We start from the raw sequence: 13735 nt of genomic DNA, 5'->3' as shown, positions 1-13735 counted from the left end.
TTTATTCGCACTGAGTGAGCGGCCAACACTTATTTTTGTATCGGCCTGCTTTTGAATTGGTGGCGCAGTGATATTTCCATTATGGCGGAATCGGAACACTACGCGCATGCGCGTTGGTGCGTCACGTTACAGGTTGCAAAGTGCAGGCTTCAGAGTGGTGTGTGGGGGAGGGGGCACAGACAGGCGAGACACGACAACGCCACCGGGGCGGGACTAGGGTGACAGCGGCGTTAGCATGTGGGGAGCACTGGTGATGCCTTATTAAACTGCCTCCATTTATTACAAACGTTATACATGTTTATATTTTTCAAGAGTAAACTTAACCATTTAACAACATGTTAGTGAATATGAAATATGAGTTAATAATTGAAGATCCCAGTTAACCTAATGGACTTAAATACTTAGTCATTTGTCATACGTAGATACATTTTTTTGTTCTCAGAAACGTGAGAAATGCTGATGAATCACTGAAATTACGACCCATTCCATGTAGTTAAAATCTTTTTACAACAAATGTAAATTTAAGCAATTTAGTGTTTTTGTAAAAATCCAAATGTTTAATTTCATCAAATGGAGGCAATATAAAGGAAATGTATAATAATTTTTTTTTATCAACATATCACTTCTAATACTAAATATTAAATGTAAAATCCTTGTTCTATTAGCTGAAACACAAAATTGATTAAGTTCTGGTAACTAATAAACAATTTAACAACAAAATCTGTTGTTTTGTAAACGTCTTTATTTTTGCCTGTTAAATGTCTGTTGCAGTGATTTGCAGCTTTTCCTAACTTTATTGTAACCAGAAAATGAATGATAAACTGTTTGTATGAAACAATACATCAAGGACTTTGAGTGTTGTGTATTTGTCAGCTGATGAAATCTGATGTGTAAATTCTGAACATATTGTAATTCTTGTTTTTTGTTTTTAAAATTGTGCTCTATAGATTTAATTGCAAACTAAAACTGTTTTGCAAGTTAAATATGTGTTGTTGATTACAGCTTGAAGTGGTGATAAGGTGTTAAAAATATTTTTAGAAAGTCTTGAACAAGTCTTAAAAAGTTATTGAAATCAACTTCAGGATTCCTGCATGTACCGTTTAAAGTACTTCTCCTTGTTAGAACACCTGTCCACACAATGACACTTACAGCACAGGTATATGAACAATTTATTTACACAGTATGTTTGCGTTGTACATTGCGTCAGCGTCATGAACATGTTTCTTTTGAAAAAGAAAGACGGGAGCTGAAAATGTCTACAAGTCCGCTCTGACACCAAAGCCTGGGCCTTTAGGAGGCTCCGTGAGAGACGTCAATCCTTCTGCGGGTTCACAAGAGAAACGCCCACTCCTGTGGACAAAGATAAAACAATATCCATCTTAATGTCTGGCCTGTCCGCATTAAATTAATTATTTAGAATTAAGTATGTATATATACACAATATGTATGTATTTATATACATATATATATACATACATATTATATATATACATACATACATATATACATATATACACATATACACAGGTGCTGGTCATATAATTAGAATATGAAAAAGTTGATTTATTTCAGTAATTCCATTCAAAAAGTGAAACTTGTATCATGTACACATTTGTTCCACACAGACTGATCTATTTCAAGTGTTGATTGCTTTTAGTTTTGATGATAATTACTGACAACTAATGAAAACCCCAAATTCAGTATCTCAGAAAATGTTAATATTGTGAAAAGGGAGATTCACAAAGAGAAGACTGCAGCTGGAGTCGGTGCTTCAAGAACCACCATGCTGTGGCATTCCTTGCGTCAAGCCACTCTTAAATAAGAGGGAGTGTCAGAAGTGTCTCGCCTGGGCTAAAGACAAAAAGGACTGGACTGCTGCTGAGTGGTCCAAAGTTATGTTCTTTGATCAAAGTAAATTCAGCATTTCCTTTGGAAATCAAGGTCCCAAAGTCTGGAGGAAGAGAGGAGAGGCACAGAATCCACGTTGCTTGAAGTCCAGTGGCAAGTATCAGTCAGTCAGTGATGGTTTGGGGTACCATCTCATCTGCTGCTGTTGGTCCACTGTGTTTTCTGAGGTCCAGGGTCAATGCAGGAAGTTTTAGAGCACTAAATGCTTCCTGCTGCTGACCAACTTTATGGAGATGCAAAGCTACCAGTATCTGGTTTAAGGACCATGGTATCCCTGTTCTTCATTGGCCAGCAAACGTGCCTGACCTTAACAATGCAGAAGAACTAAAGGCCACTATCAGAGCACCCTGGGCTCTCCTAACACCTGAGCAGTGCCACAGACTCATCGACTACATGCCACGCCGAATTGCTGCAGCAATTCAGGCAAAAGGAGCCCCAACTAAGTATTGAGTGCTGTCCATGTTCATACTTTTCAGTTGGCCAACATTTCTAAAAAGGTTTTTTTTCTATTGGTTTTACGTAATATTCAAATGTATTTTCTGCGATACTGAATTTGGGATTTTCATTAGTCGTCAGTAATAATCATCAAAATTAAAAGAAATAAACATTTGAATACATCAGTGTGTGTCTAATGAACGACTTTTGAATGGAATTACTGAAATAAATCTTTTTCATGATATTCTAATTATATGACCAGCACCTGTATATACACACATGTATGTATACACACGCACACGCACACAGACTGTATATATTTGTACCTAGGTCCTGGTGGTGGAATTCTGCCTGCTTTTAGTTCATCAATAATTTCCTCAATGTCCTTCGGTGTTAAGTCCTCCTGGAAACAAGAAGAGAGAGCACAGAGCACTATATTACATTAACATAATAACGTCATTTCATTACATTGTCACATGGAGCAAGAGGAAGCAATACATTATATGCTTCGACTCCAACTAAATAGAGCCAGTGCCGATTATCACTGCCAATCAAAATGACTAGATTTCCTGATATGACAGTTTTACAAAATAATGTCAGGAATGATGTGTCACACAGGGCTTGACTATGCAGCAGATAATTAAGTGCAGATTTTAAGTAATAATACGTAGTTAACTGTGTCTCAATATCTAATATATGACAAATTACACTGGTTGAACTTGTGTACCTGCCTGTAATCACTTAGAGGACTTGACTCAAATCTGCACGAAAGACTGTGATAAAGCAACTCATATAATGAATTTTTAACCAATACAACCAATCTTTAGCTCGAAGAGAACAGCTTGTTTATTACATTATTTGGTTGGCATCTGATAACGTGGCTGAACGATTAGGAGAAAATACATAATTTTCTGCCAGACATTGTCACTCTCCTTTGAGAACACAACACAAAAATCTCAAATGAAAACCTCCATGTGTCCAGAGAAACAGCCTGTGTGCAACTTTATATCCACATATATCAGGATTTTCAAATCATTGATATAGACTAAAAATATCCAGATATTATTTGAACCATATCGCCCAGCCTTAAGTTCATCGCTCAGTTCATTTGGAAGTCTAGTTCTTTAAAGTGTACCAGAACAAAATCAGATCATTGAAATCCTTAAAATGATTAACATGCAGATCTTTGCAGCTGGGAGTTTGTTGTCACATGCTGCTGAATTTCTGCCTTCTGTTCTCAGTATGACTGCCATATTTCACCTCTGCAATTTGACGTGTTCTCCTTTCTCTGTCACATTTACTTTAACTGGGTCATTTACTTGGCTCATCTTTGGAATAAGTTCATTTTTAACCACAAATCAGAGCAGACTCAGTTATGAAAATTAGGTTATGAATGAGATATGTTAATCTAGCCTTAATAATGCCTAAATATTAATACATTTTCCTGTTGTGGTTTTTATCTCCTGCTTAATTATTTCTTTAAAATGTTTCTGTGAAATGTGGCTGAAAGATAAGACTCTCTGTAGCCATTCCTAGCAAAAAACACATTTCAGGTTTTAAAATAATATTGCCTAATGAAGTTAAAACGTTCAGTAAGGACGCAATCTGCACTCACATAATAGTCGTCATTGATCTGGACCATTGGAGCATTCACACAGGCACCGAGACATTCTACTTCTAGAAGCGTGAACATCTTGTCTGGAGTAGTTTCTCCAGCCTTGATACCTGCAGAGAAATAAAAGAAGACACATCAGACATGTAGATGACTGCACTTTGTGTTGATTTAATCACCCTGCATGAGCTGTAAATACAGTGGTATGCAACAGTTTGGGCACCCCTGTAAATGTTCATGCTTTTCCTTTATAAATCATTGGTTGTTTGGAATTGGAAATTTCAGTTAAATATATCATATGGGAGACAAACACAGTGATATTTGAGTGAAATAAAGTTTATATGATTTACAGAAAGTCTACCCCTTAACAATGCCCCTAGTTTTGCCCAAATAACTCTATTTTAGTTTCATCAGTCCACACCACCTTATTCCAAAATTAAGCTGGCTTGTCCAAATGTGCTTTAGCATAGCTCAAGTGACGCTGTTTGTGGCAGGTGCAGAGAAAAGGCTTTTTCTGCATTACTATTCCATACAGCATCTCCTTGTGTAAAGTGCGCTGAATAGTTGAACGACGGTGACACCATCTGCAGCAAGATGATGTTGTAGGTCTTTGGAGCTGGTCTGTGGGTTAACTGTGACTGTTCTCACCATCCTTCACCTCTGCTTATCTGAGATTTTTCTTGGTCTGCCACTTCGGGCCTTAACTAGAACTGTGCCTGTGGTCTTCCAATTCCTCACAATTTTCCTCACAGTTGAAACTGAGATCTTAAATCTCTGAGATAGCTTTCTGTATCCTTCCCCTAAACCATGATGTTGAACAATCATTGTTTTCAGGTCATTTGAGAGTTGTTTTGAGGCTCCCATGTTGCCACTCTTCAGAGAAGACGCAAAGAGGAGAAACACTTACAGTTGGCATCCTTAAATACCCTTTCTCATGATTGGATTCACCTGTGTATGGAGGTCTGGGTCACTGAGGTTACCAAACCAATTTTGAGTTCCAATAATTAGTGCTAAATGTATCGAAATCAATAAAATGACAATGGTGCCTACATCTATGCACATGCCTAATGTTGTAATTTTCTGTAAATCATATAAACTTTACTTTTATCACTGTGTTTGTCTCCTATAAAATATATTTAACCTTCTTAACCAAACAACCAATGATTTATAAAGGAAAATCATGACAATTGATCCAGGGGTGCTCAAACTTTTCACCTTTTTTTCCAAAACGTTTGCATACCACTATGTATATTCCAAAACCAGCAAACAGAGACATGCTTTATTAAATGTAAGTATTCATGTCAGTATTAGTTGTGTGGCTTGATTTCAGTTTCTCATCGTATTAATGTTTATATAGCGCTGGCAAATGTTTATTTCCATGTTTTTTTTTACTCAAACATACACAATTACATTAAAACAATTATTTTCATCCATGTTTTAACCAAGTCATTGGTGTTGTGGTGAGGAAAAAAAAAGTCTCTCCTACCCAGTTTGTTTTTGATGGCCTCCAGTATGCTGTCTGAGTTGCAGAGCATGCAGGGTGTTGTTGTGCAGATCTGAATGAAGTATTTTCCGACAGGCTGACGCAGGAACATCGTGTAGAACGTCGCCACTTCGTACACTCTCATCGGAGGGACCTCCAGTACCTCGGCCACCTGAACAACAACAATACCAAACATTCAAACGTGACATAAAAAACATAAGTAATATAAATGTGATCCAAATATTTTTGTAAGAATTAGATTCCAGGAGAATCACCGTGCCTTGTTCATGACAAAAATGGGTAGCCATCCATGTTGTCTTTGGGCTAAATCCAATACTGGAATCGTGGCTGCTTGCTTATGTCCTTCAGGATACATTGAAATGATCGCTTCAATCCTCTATCAGGAAAGAAAAAATAGACATTATAACATTGGATGTGAACTTAATGCAGATTAGAATACCTCAAACATTCCATTCCTTTTTTGGATATCATTTATTTGGCGATAGATAAATGTATACTGTGAAATCCATGGGTTGATATTACCTTTAAAAGTTAGAATAAATGAAAATCAATCAAAATTCAAAATCAAAATTATCGAATCACCCAAGCTATAATCCTAAAATACATTTTACCGTCTACTGCAGTTATAAGTAGGGGTGACAGGACACACGATATGACTTTTTTATGTCCAATACTGATATAACAAACTTGAATATCTACCATTATCAGTCTGATACACTACTTTTAAGACCATTCTTATTATGAAGCTGTTAACAGCTAGCCATTACAAAGACTTAATTTATGGAATTAAGATATGTGTCAATATTTTCAAACAACACATTTCACGATTCAAGCAACACTTTTCACAAAGCAAGCAACACTTTTTCAGAAGCAAAAAAATATTGATTTAATTACTCAAAAATACATTATATATATATAAATATAGATACGGTTCATATGTTTAAAACATAAACAGCGGGAGAAAACAATTCAATTTTCTCGTATATTTGACACTTTTATGCTAGCTTTACACGACAACGATCTGAACAAAAACCACCTAAGTGGCGTTGCATTTCGCATTTAGTCTAGGGGTGGAAATCTGCATGCACACTAAAGTGACGCTAAAGTGTGTGAAATTTTAGCCAGGTGGCTAGGTGGCACTGTGAAGCACTGCCATAAAACAACACCAGGAGCGCGCACATGCATTGAAACTTCTACTTCTCTCTAGTAGTGTGAAGTAGCCCACAGTCGAAAACTATAACATTAACTCGGCTTAATTGCTGAACTGACTCCTGGATAGATATCAGAGCAGCTAAGGCAACTTGAATTTCCGACTGATGGATATAATCCGACATGTTTGTTGTCGCTTTTAATCCCCAAAAACGTTGTATAAACGAAAGGCACATCTGATAAAATATTTTGTCTGTTTCACCCAGGAGCGTTGTCGTGTAAAGCCAGCCATAATTTCGTAAATCTGTGACTCCGAGCCTGTGACGACTTCCGGTCCATTGAGTTGTCACTCAAAACGCAGTAGCCAATAAGCAGACGGCTACCTAAGGCCCACCCGCAAATCAAAAACCACGGAGCAAAGAACAAGTCAGGGAGCACAAAGAACAAATATATTTTCAAACAATAAAATAATATATTTACGAATGATTAAATCAATATTTTTTTGGCTTCTGAAAAAGTGTTGCTTGCTTCATGAAAAGTGTTGTTTGAATATATTGACACAAATCTAAATCCATATTAATTCTGTGTAACAGATATTATTCTCCCATCAAAGTAAATTAGCAGCCTACAACATGACTCAGCTAAGAAAGTGCTGCTTTTTATTTACAATTTTACAGTCTGTGATATATTGGATTTTTAAATTGTATCGGATTTGACAGTTTTGTATTTCCAATACCAGAGCCAGTGATTTTGACCAGTATGGGATGGATAGCCACACCGAGTATTGTATTGACTCTTCCCTAGTAATGAGCATTCATTTATGCAAACATGCAGAAAATTCTACTTTTATGTTGCAACCAAAAAGAGGAAATACAATACAAAAAAATCACAACACAAAATAGATTGAAAAGGGAAATGTTAGATATTAGAGCAGATTTTAATAAACAAACAAACTGTCCTCCTTATCACAGATGTCAGTCTTACCTTCTTGTTTTCCTCAGTGAACTCAAATGGAATATCAGCGTTGTTGTCAGGAGTATCTTTGTGCTAAAAGTAAAAAAAAAGAAAAGAAAAATATTTTTTTACAAAAATTAATAATTACCCTCACTCATTTCTGAATAACATTTAATTTTTTTTTTATTTTTTTTTTTAAATTGACAGGCTATTACAGATTTATAGACGCTAGGGGCTACAACTCCCAGGAACACTGGTACTTTACTGGTACACTGGTACTTTTTTCCATGTATAAAGTTTACGCTACAGTGATATTATACCATGAAAGTAGGGAATTTAAAGCTATACTTACCTTTCTTGCATTTTTACACTTTTCTTTTATAATCTTAAATTACGCCAAATAAGCGTATGGCACTCTAAAACCACCAGGTTTTGAAACTCATCATTATTTAATTCTCATATTATTATGATAAAAGCATGACCAATTAAAAAATTCGGACCGAATAAAATACTTCGCTGAGCTACCCGTCTTCTGTCGCGCACCTCGACTCTGACTCTTTCACACGCCTCGCCGATCACCGTCACAGCTTGCGAGTCGCATGCATCTTTGACAGAGCAGTGTTGCCAACATGGCGACATTGTCACTAAATCTGCCGACTTTTTGTGGTGTTTGGAGACTCTCACGTGAAAGCACATATCACTCTGCAGTTACTGAGCTCAACAAGCAGCGCGTGTTGCCGGGATCACCTCCCAAAGCACAGTAACCTTCGCAGTCCCAGCCTACAGTCAGCATAAGTGTAAGGCAGCTCTGTACTGACGAGACACACCACACCAAACACCACCACCAAAGGCTCGTCTGGTGACAACAGTGGCTGATGCATATCGCTCTCTTTGGTGTCTCCACCATCGTTGGCGGCTTTCATTTCTGCTCAACGTGAATCAACTTTCATCAGAGAACAGTACTGAGGCCCACTGGTCCCTCCTCCAGCGTGAACACTGCCTGGCCCATGCAGGACGATGATGCCTGTGCCTGGTGATGTGGTCAGGTACACTTGTAGGTCGTCAAGCACGCAGACCACGCCGATATAAACGGTTTGGAACGGTCTGACGTGACACTTGGGTGCCTCTCACCTCCCTTAAATGTGTCTGGAGTGTGGCATTCATCGTCACAATGGCGATGTACTGTTAATCAACTGTGAGGCGTCGTCTTGGTCTCATGATGTCAAAATGTGAACAGCATGATGAGGAGGACCGTTTAAATACAAATTCTAATTGAACCAGTGAGTAGTGTATATTAATGATCTATTAATCTATTGATTATTTTGTCGATTAATTTGCTTCATAAAATATTGATCAGTGCTTCCCAAAACTGGAAATGACTGTCTTGTTTTGTCCACAAAGCATAACTATGCAGTTTAAATTATTTATTTTTATTTATTTCAATTTCTTATTCAGTTTAAATCAGACAACTTGATATTATAATAAATCTTGCAAAAATGAATCTCATCTTACACAAGTAAATAATAATATTGTGGCAGGCTATTGACTGTTTGTTAGGCTTCTTTCTTTATTAATCGACACCACTTTTGTTCACGAGTAACAGGGCAATAAGCAGTAACAAGATAAAACAGGAATAATCCATCATGTGAGGAGAAACCAATGTAACTATCAGACCACTAAAAATACAACAAACTTAACATTTATTTATGCTTCTGCACACACTGCCCCCTTGTGAGCGACAATAATCTCTGGAGCAATTCATAAATTGAAAAACATTTCAAATGTAATGGTTGGATTTTTAACATAACAATATTAAATCATCAAATAGGAGGAACTCAAGGTCAGTACAGCAAAACTACTTTTTCCATCCGCCGCAGTTTAAAAAAAACATCCTTACTACCAAGAGACTGAAACCATGGCATATTTCCATTACATGGTAGTTTCACACGGGCTGTTTGTGTTTTGCTCAGTGTGGCTCTAACGGGGTGTGAATGCACCACCACAGATAATTAAGCAGTGGAAATTAAAAACAAGTCTTTATGCATTTATCAAATACATGCACTAGATGCATGCACCAGCCAATTATTTTAGAAACAAATACAAATTAATATTTACAGGCAAATCATGGGGACATACAGTTTACAAAATGTGTTATTTGTGGAATTTAAAATTATTATTTATACCAGTTATGTGTGTAAATTGAAAAATTCTGTGCAGAATAAGTTAGATGGAATAATTTTACTGTAGTCTCCAAAATATGGAGGAATGGAGGAAAAGAGGAATAAATGTGAACGACTGAAGGAGTATCTTGCGTTGTTTATTCCAACAGCATTAGGTCTACCGCCTGTTTGTTTTACATACATTTACGTACCAGGAATGACTCTGATGCTAGTATAACATCCATCAGCATTTGCATTGCTCACTGCACATTGTCGGATCATAATTAAGTCACTTATTCTGAATGTTCTAAGCATTGCAAAGAAAAATGTTATCAGTTTTCACTTCTATTGAAACTTGGCGCATTAACTGATTGCCCATGTAAAAAAGAAATATGATTTTACAAAATGTACATTATGGGCGGCTGTGGCCTAGTGGTTAGGGCTTCGAGCTTGAGATATCTCAATATCTCAATGTATATTGAGACCGGAGGTTCGATCCCCGACTGAAGTGCCCTTGAGCAAGGCACCTAACCCCCTCACTGCTCCACCGGGTGCCGCTGAATGAAGGCAGCTCACTGCTCCGGGTTAGCGTGTACTTCACTAGTGTTCACTAATTCACGGATGGGTTAAATGCAGTATTTAAATTCGTAGTATACGCAAGTATACATGGCCAATAAGCACGGTTCTAATTCTAATGATCTAAAATAATATAATTAATAATAATAAATAATATAATCCATCCATCCATCTATAAAGCAAGTTGTGTCTGTATGTCTGTCTGTGACAGGCATATCTCACTGACCGTTAGTCAGATTGCCCTAAGACTTTGGACTAGTCAGATTGCCCTAAGACTTTGGATATGTGTTGAGCATGGTGATGCAATGTGATTTTAAAATTTTTTGGAGGGATTTTAATTTTCACTGATTTATCACGCTATACCAGGCAGGCAGCGGCTCAGCAGCAGCAGTAGCTGCGCTGTGTAGAGTGGGGAGGTGGGAGTGAAGAGGCTGTCCTCTGTTGTGCCTAATGAGGTTGCACAGTGTTTGTATTATGTTAGCCTTTATGTTCCTTATCGTGCATTACCATAACTGAAAAATCTTCAGCTCCCACTATAGGAACACATACTTCCTAATGTGAGAAAGTGAGAGATGTTGCCCAGTGGTGGGTCTTGGCAGCATTGCAGGTGGGCCTAAAGTAAAAGTAATAAATAATGTATATTTTATACAACCTAACTTTAACATATCAAAATTAATTAACATATGCTGGTTATTTCTTAACACAAAGGTGTTGTCAGTTTTGTCTAAATACTGAGATCAGGATTATTTATCTTGAAAATGATTTTGATTTTAAAGAGACACAATGATGGTACAACAACTTACAACAGGGTGAATGTCAGGGCTGCATCACCTACATTGGCACTATGTAACTTCTGGTATCAGGTCTGTGTCCAATTACCAATTGTGAGGGGAACCCTAGACCAACACCGTGTTACTTTAAAATATTTTGTAGTAATAGGAACAAAATATTTTATATTGTTCCTATTACCAATTTATTTTATTTATTTCCATATGTTCAAGTTATCCATAATTGTTCAAGTTGTCTGTGATTAAACCACAAATCACTACTGGTAACTCTGGAGCAGAACTCACCACAAAGATTCCTCCTGCTCCAGCCCGTGCAGCAGACTGATGCAGACTCCTCACCTGCCTGGCCTGCAAACACACAGAAAGAATCATGTGAATCATTTATTCATCAACACGTTAAAGATGTTAATGTTTTTCCTCCAGCCCAGAAATGACCTGAAATAAAGGGTAAACGGTTCAGTTTAGCAACAAACTTTGATGGTGCCATTGTGTACATAAGGGTACGTCCTCGACTCTGATCTTTGATAAAGAACAACAAACTGTGATAAAGACCTTTGAACTGTGGAGGGCAGCATTACACCTCACAGTGTACAACCGGATGGAAATTATTATTACTAGAAGAACAACACAAACTTTGGTACAATTTTAAAAGTTATTTTTTTATAGCTTGGTTGTAAACCTGGGCAGGTAAAATTGTATCACAATACATTTTTTTCATTCTATAACAATATGTATGTTCCATGGAACATACATACATGGAACATCTTCGGAACAAGGGCCTTTCTGCAAGGAGTTTGCATGTTCTCCCCGTGTGTGCGTGGGTTTCCTCCGGGTTCTCCGGCTTCCTCCCACAGTCCAAAAACATGCGATATGGGGATTAGGTGAATTGGTCACTCTAAATTGACCGTAGGTGCGAGTGTGTGAGTGAATGGTTGTTTGTCTCTATATGTGGCCCTGTGATGGACTGGCGAACTGTCCAGGGTGTACCCCGCCTATCGCCCAATGTCTGCTGAGATAGGCACAGCACCCCCCGTGACCCTCTGGTGGAGGATAAAGCGGTAGATAATGGATGGATGGATGGAACAATATGTATTTCATGAAATCAAATAAATTATTCTGTAATGGTCCAAGCAATATGGCTTATAAATAATATCTGCATATTTTTAGGCTATATCCCCCTTACATGAGATTTAAGGGTATATAAGAGTTATAGAGGGGTATATAATGCTACACAGGTTTTTTCTCTGAATTCATAGTTTTCTTGAGGGATGTTTGTGCTCCTCAAAGAGTGAGTGACAATACACTGTAAATACACTTTAATATAAAATATCTACCGTTTGGTCTGTATTACATTACATTATCATCATCATTTTGTCGATGCCATGTATTTATTAATACACATATATAGTATTTAACTGATAATATTTAATGTCTTTCACTGATTTATTCAGTATAATACACACAATGATAATCAATGCAGCAGCCTTTAAAAACGGGAAGTCATCACATATACCATATCACGATATCGATATGAAGATATATGAATAGGTATCAGACTCTACAGCATTAATACACATCAGTCAGTTAGCGCAATAAACCAGACAATTACAATCTTCAAAATATAGCCCTGCAATATACGTTTTGTGTAAAGCTAGATAATGAAAGCAAGAGAAGAAGAGACACTTTAAAATTGCTGGTAAACAGTAGTCAGCCAATGCTAAATGCTAAACCAGCTAGCATGCTAGTGTTGGCCAACGTAAATTCGATTCGCGGCCTCTGCTGCTACCGCTTGTCCTTGTGAGGAGTCATGGCATTTTCTCTCCAAATAATCGCGTTCGGCACTCGAACTTTGACCTATAATTATATAAAAAATATCACTGTCATACCGTGTGCGACACCGCAGAGCGGAAAGCTGCAGACAAAAACATCGTTTGGCTTGAGGTTGTGTCCCGGTGTGTCAGAGGACAGACAGGGTAGCCGCTGCAGACATCGACGCTCGACTAACACTGTCTGTCTGACGTCGTCAGGGCGCTGCGTCGCCCAATCGATTCCAGAGGACTAAACAAGTGATGAGTTGCGTGTGTGTGTATATACCTATACATATATATGTATATGTGTATATGTACATATATATATATATATGATACATATATATATACATATATATATATATACATATATACATATGTGTGTGTGTGTGTATATATATGAAGGATATATTATTATATATCATAATCATTACATGATACAGGACACCTAGAATATTATATAGTGTGAGGATATGCAGAAATATTCAGTGGATACGGCATGTACTGGTAATAATGTAATAACGTTTTGTTTCAGCGTGCACTTTTTTTGGTTTATCATTGAGAATCAATAAAAATAAATACATAGCATATACTTTATCCACACTTACTTTAGAACACAACTCGATCCTTTGAGATTGGGGCCCTATATTTACTGTACAGCATATTATTTGCAATTGTCAAAAATAATGAGTTACTCCACAAAATCTTTGTCTTATTTTTGTCATGCTTTCAAGTTGGTAAATGTTGGTACATGGTGGAAAAAAAGGTAAAAAAAATAATGTGATCACCCTCTGTCTGTCAAACCTCTGCTCAGGCCTGAATACTTAACATTCATATCTCCT

The 13735-nt window shown here is 37.2% G+C and overlaps 1 protein-coding gene across 1 annotated transcript; it reads right to left on the bottom strand.

The window, feature by feature from the left end:
• Positions 1–1155: 1155 nt before the first annotated feature.
• On the bottom strand, positions 1156–13080 carry ndufv2 (NADH:ubiquinone oxidoreductase core subunit V2). Its single transcript, XM_083907943.1, has 8 exons — positions 12972–13080; positions 11371–11433; positions 7593–7655; positions 5719–5835; positions 5442–5610; positions 3959–4068; positions 2670–2746; positions 1156–1350 (listed from the first exon to the last, which is right to left on the bottom strand). Exons 1-8 carry the CDS (start codon positions 13011–13013, stop codon positions 1257–1259), a joined length of 735 nt encoding a protein of 244 aa, XP_083764069.1. The 5' UTR covers positions 13014–13080; the 3' UTR covers positions 1156–1256.
• Positions 13081–13735: the final 655 nt, after the last annotated feature.

Source organism: Microchirus variegatus, assembly GCF_963457635.1.
Source record: "Microchirus variegatus genome assembly, chromosome: 21".
NCBI classification, from domain to species: domain Eukaryota; kingdom Metazoa; phylum Chordata; class Actinopteri; order Pleuronectiformes; family Soleidae; genus Microchirus; species Microchirus variegatus.
Note: the sequence above shows the minus strand (reverse complement) of the source record. Positions and strands in the feature narration are given on the sequence as shown.

Coding starts and splice junctions, on each gene's coding strand:
- ndufv2 (XM_083907943.1), bottom strand. CDS start 13,013: ATGTTTTTGTCTGCAGCTTTCCGCTCTGCGGTGTCGCACACG. Junction 5,836..7,592: donor TCACTGAGGAAAACAAGAAG/GTAAGACTGACA, acceptor CTTTCCTGATAG/AGGATTGAAGCGATCATTTC. Junction 5,611..5,718: donor CCATTTTTGTCATGAACAAG/GCACGGTGATTC, acceptor GTTGTTGTTCAG/GTGGCCGAGGTACTGGAGGT.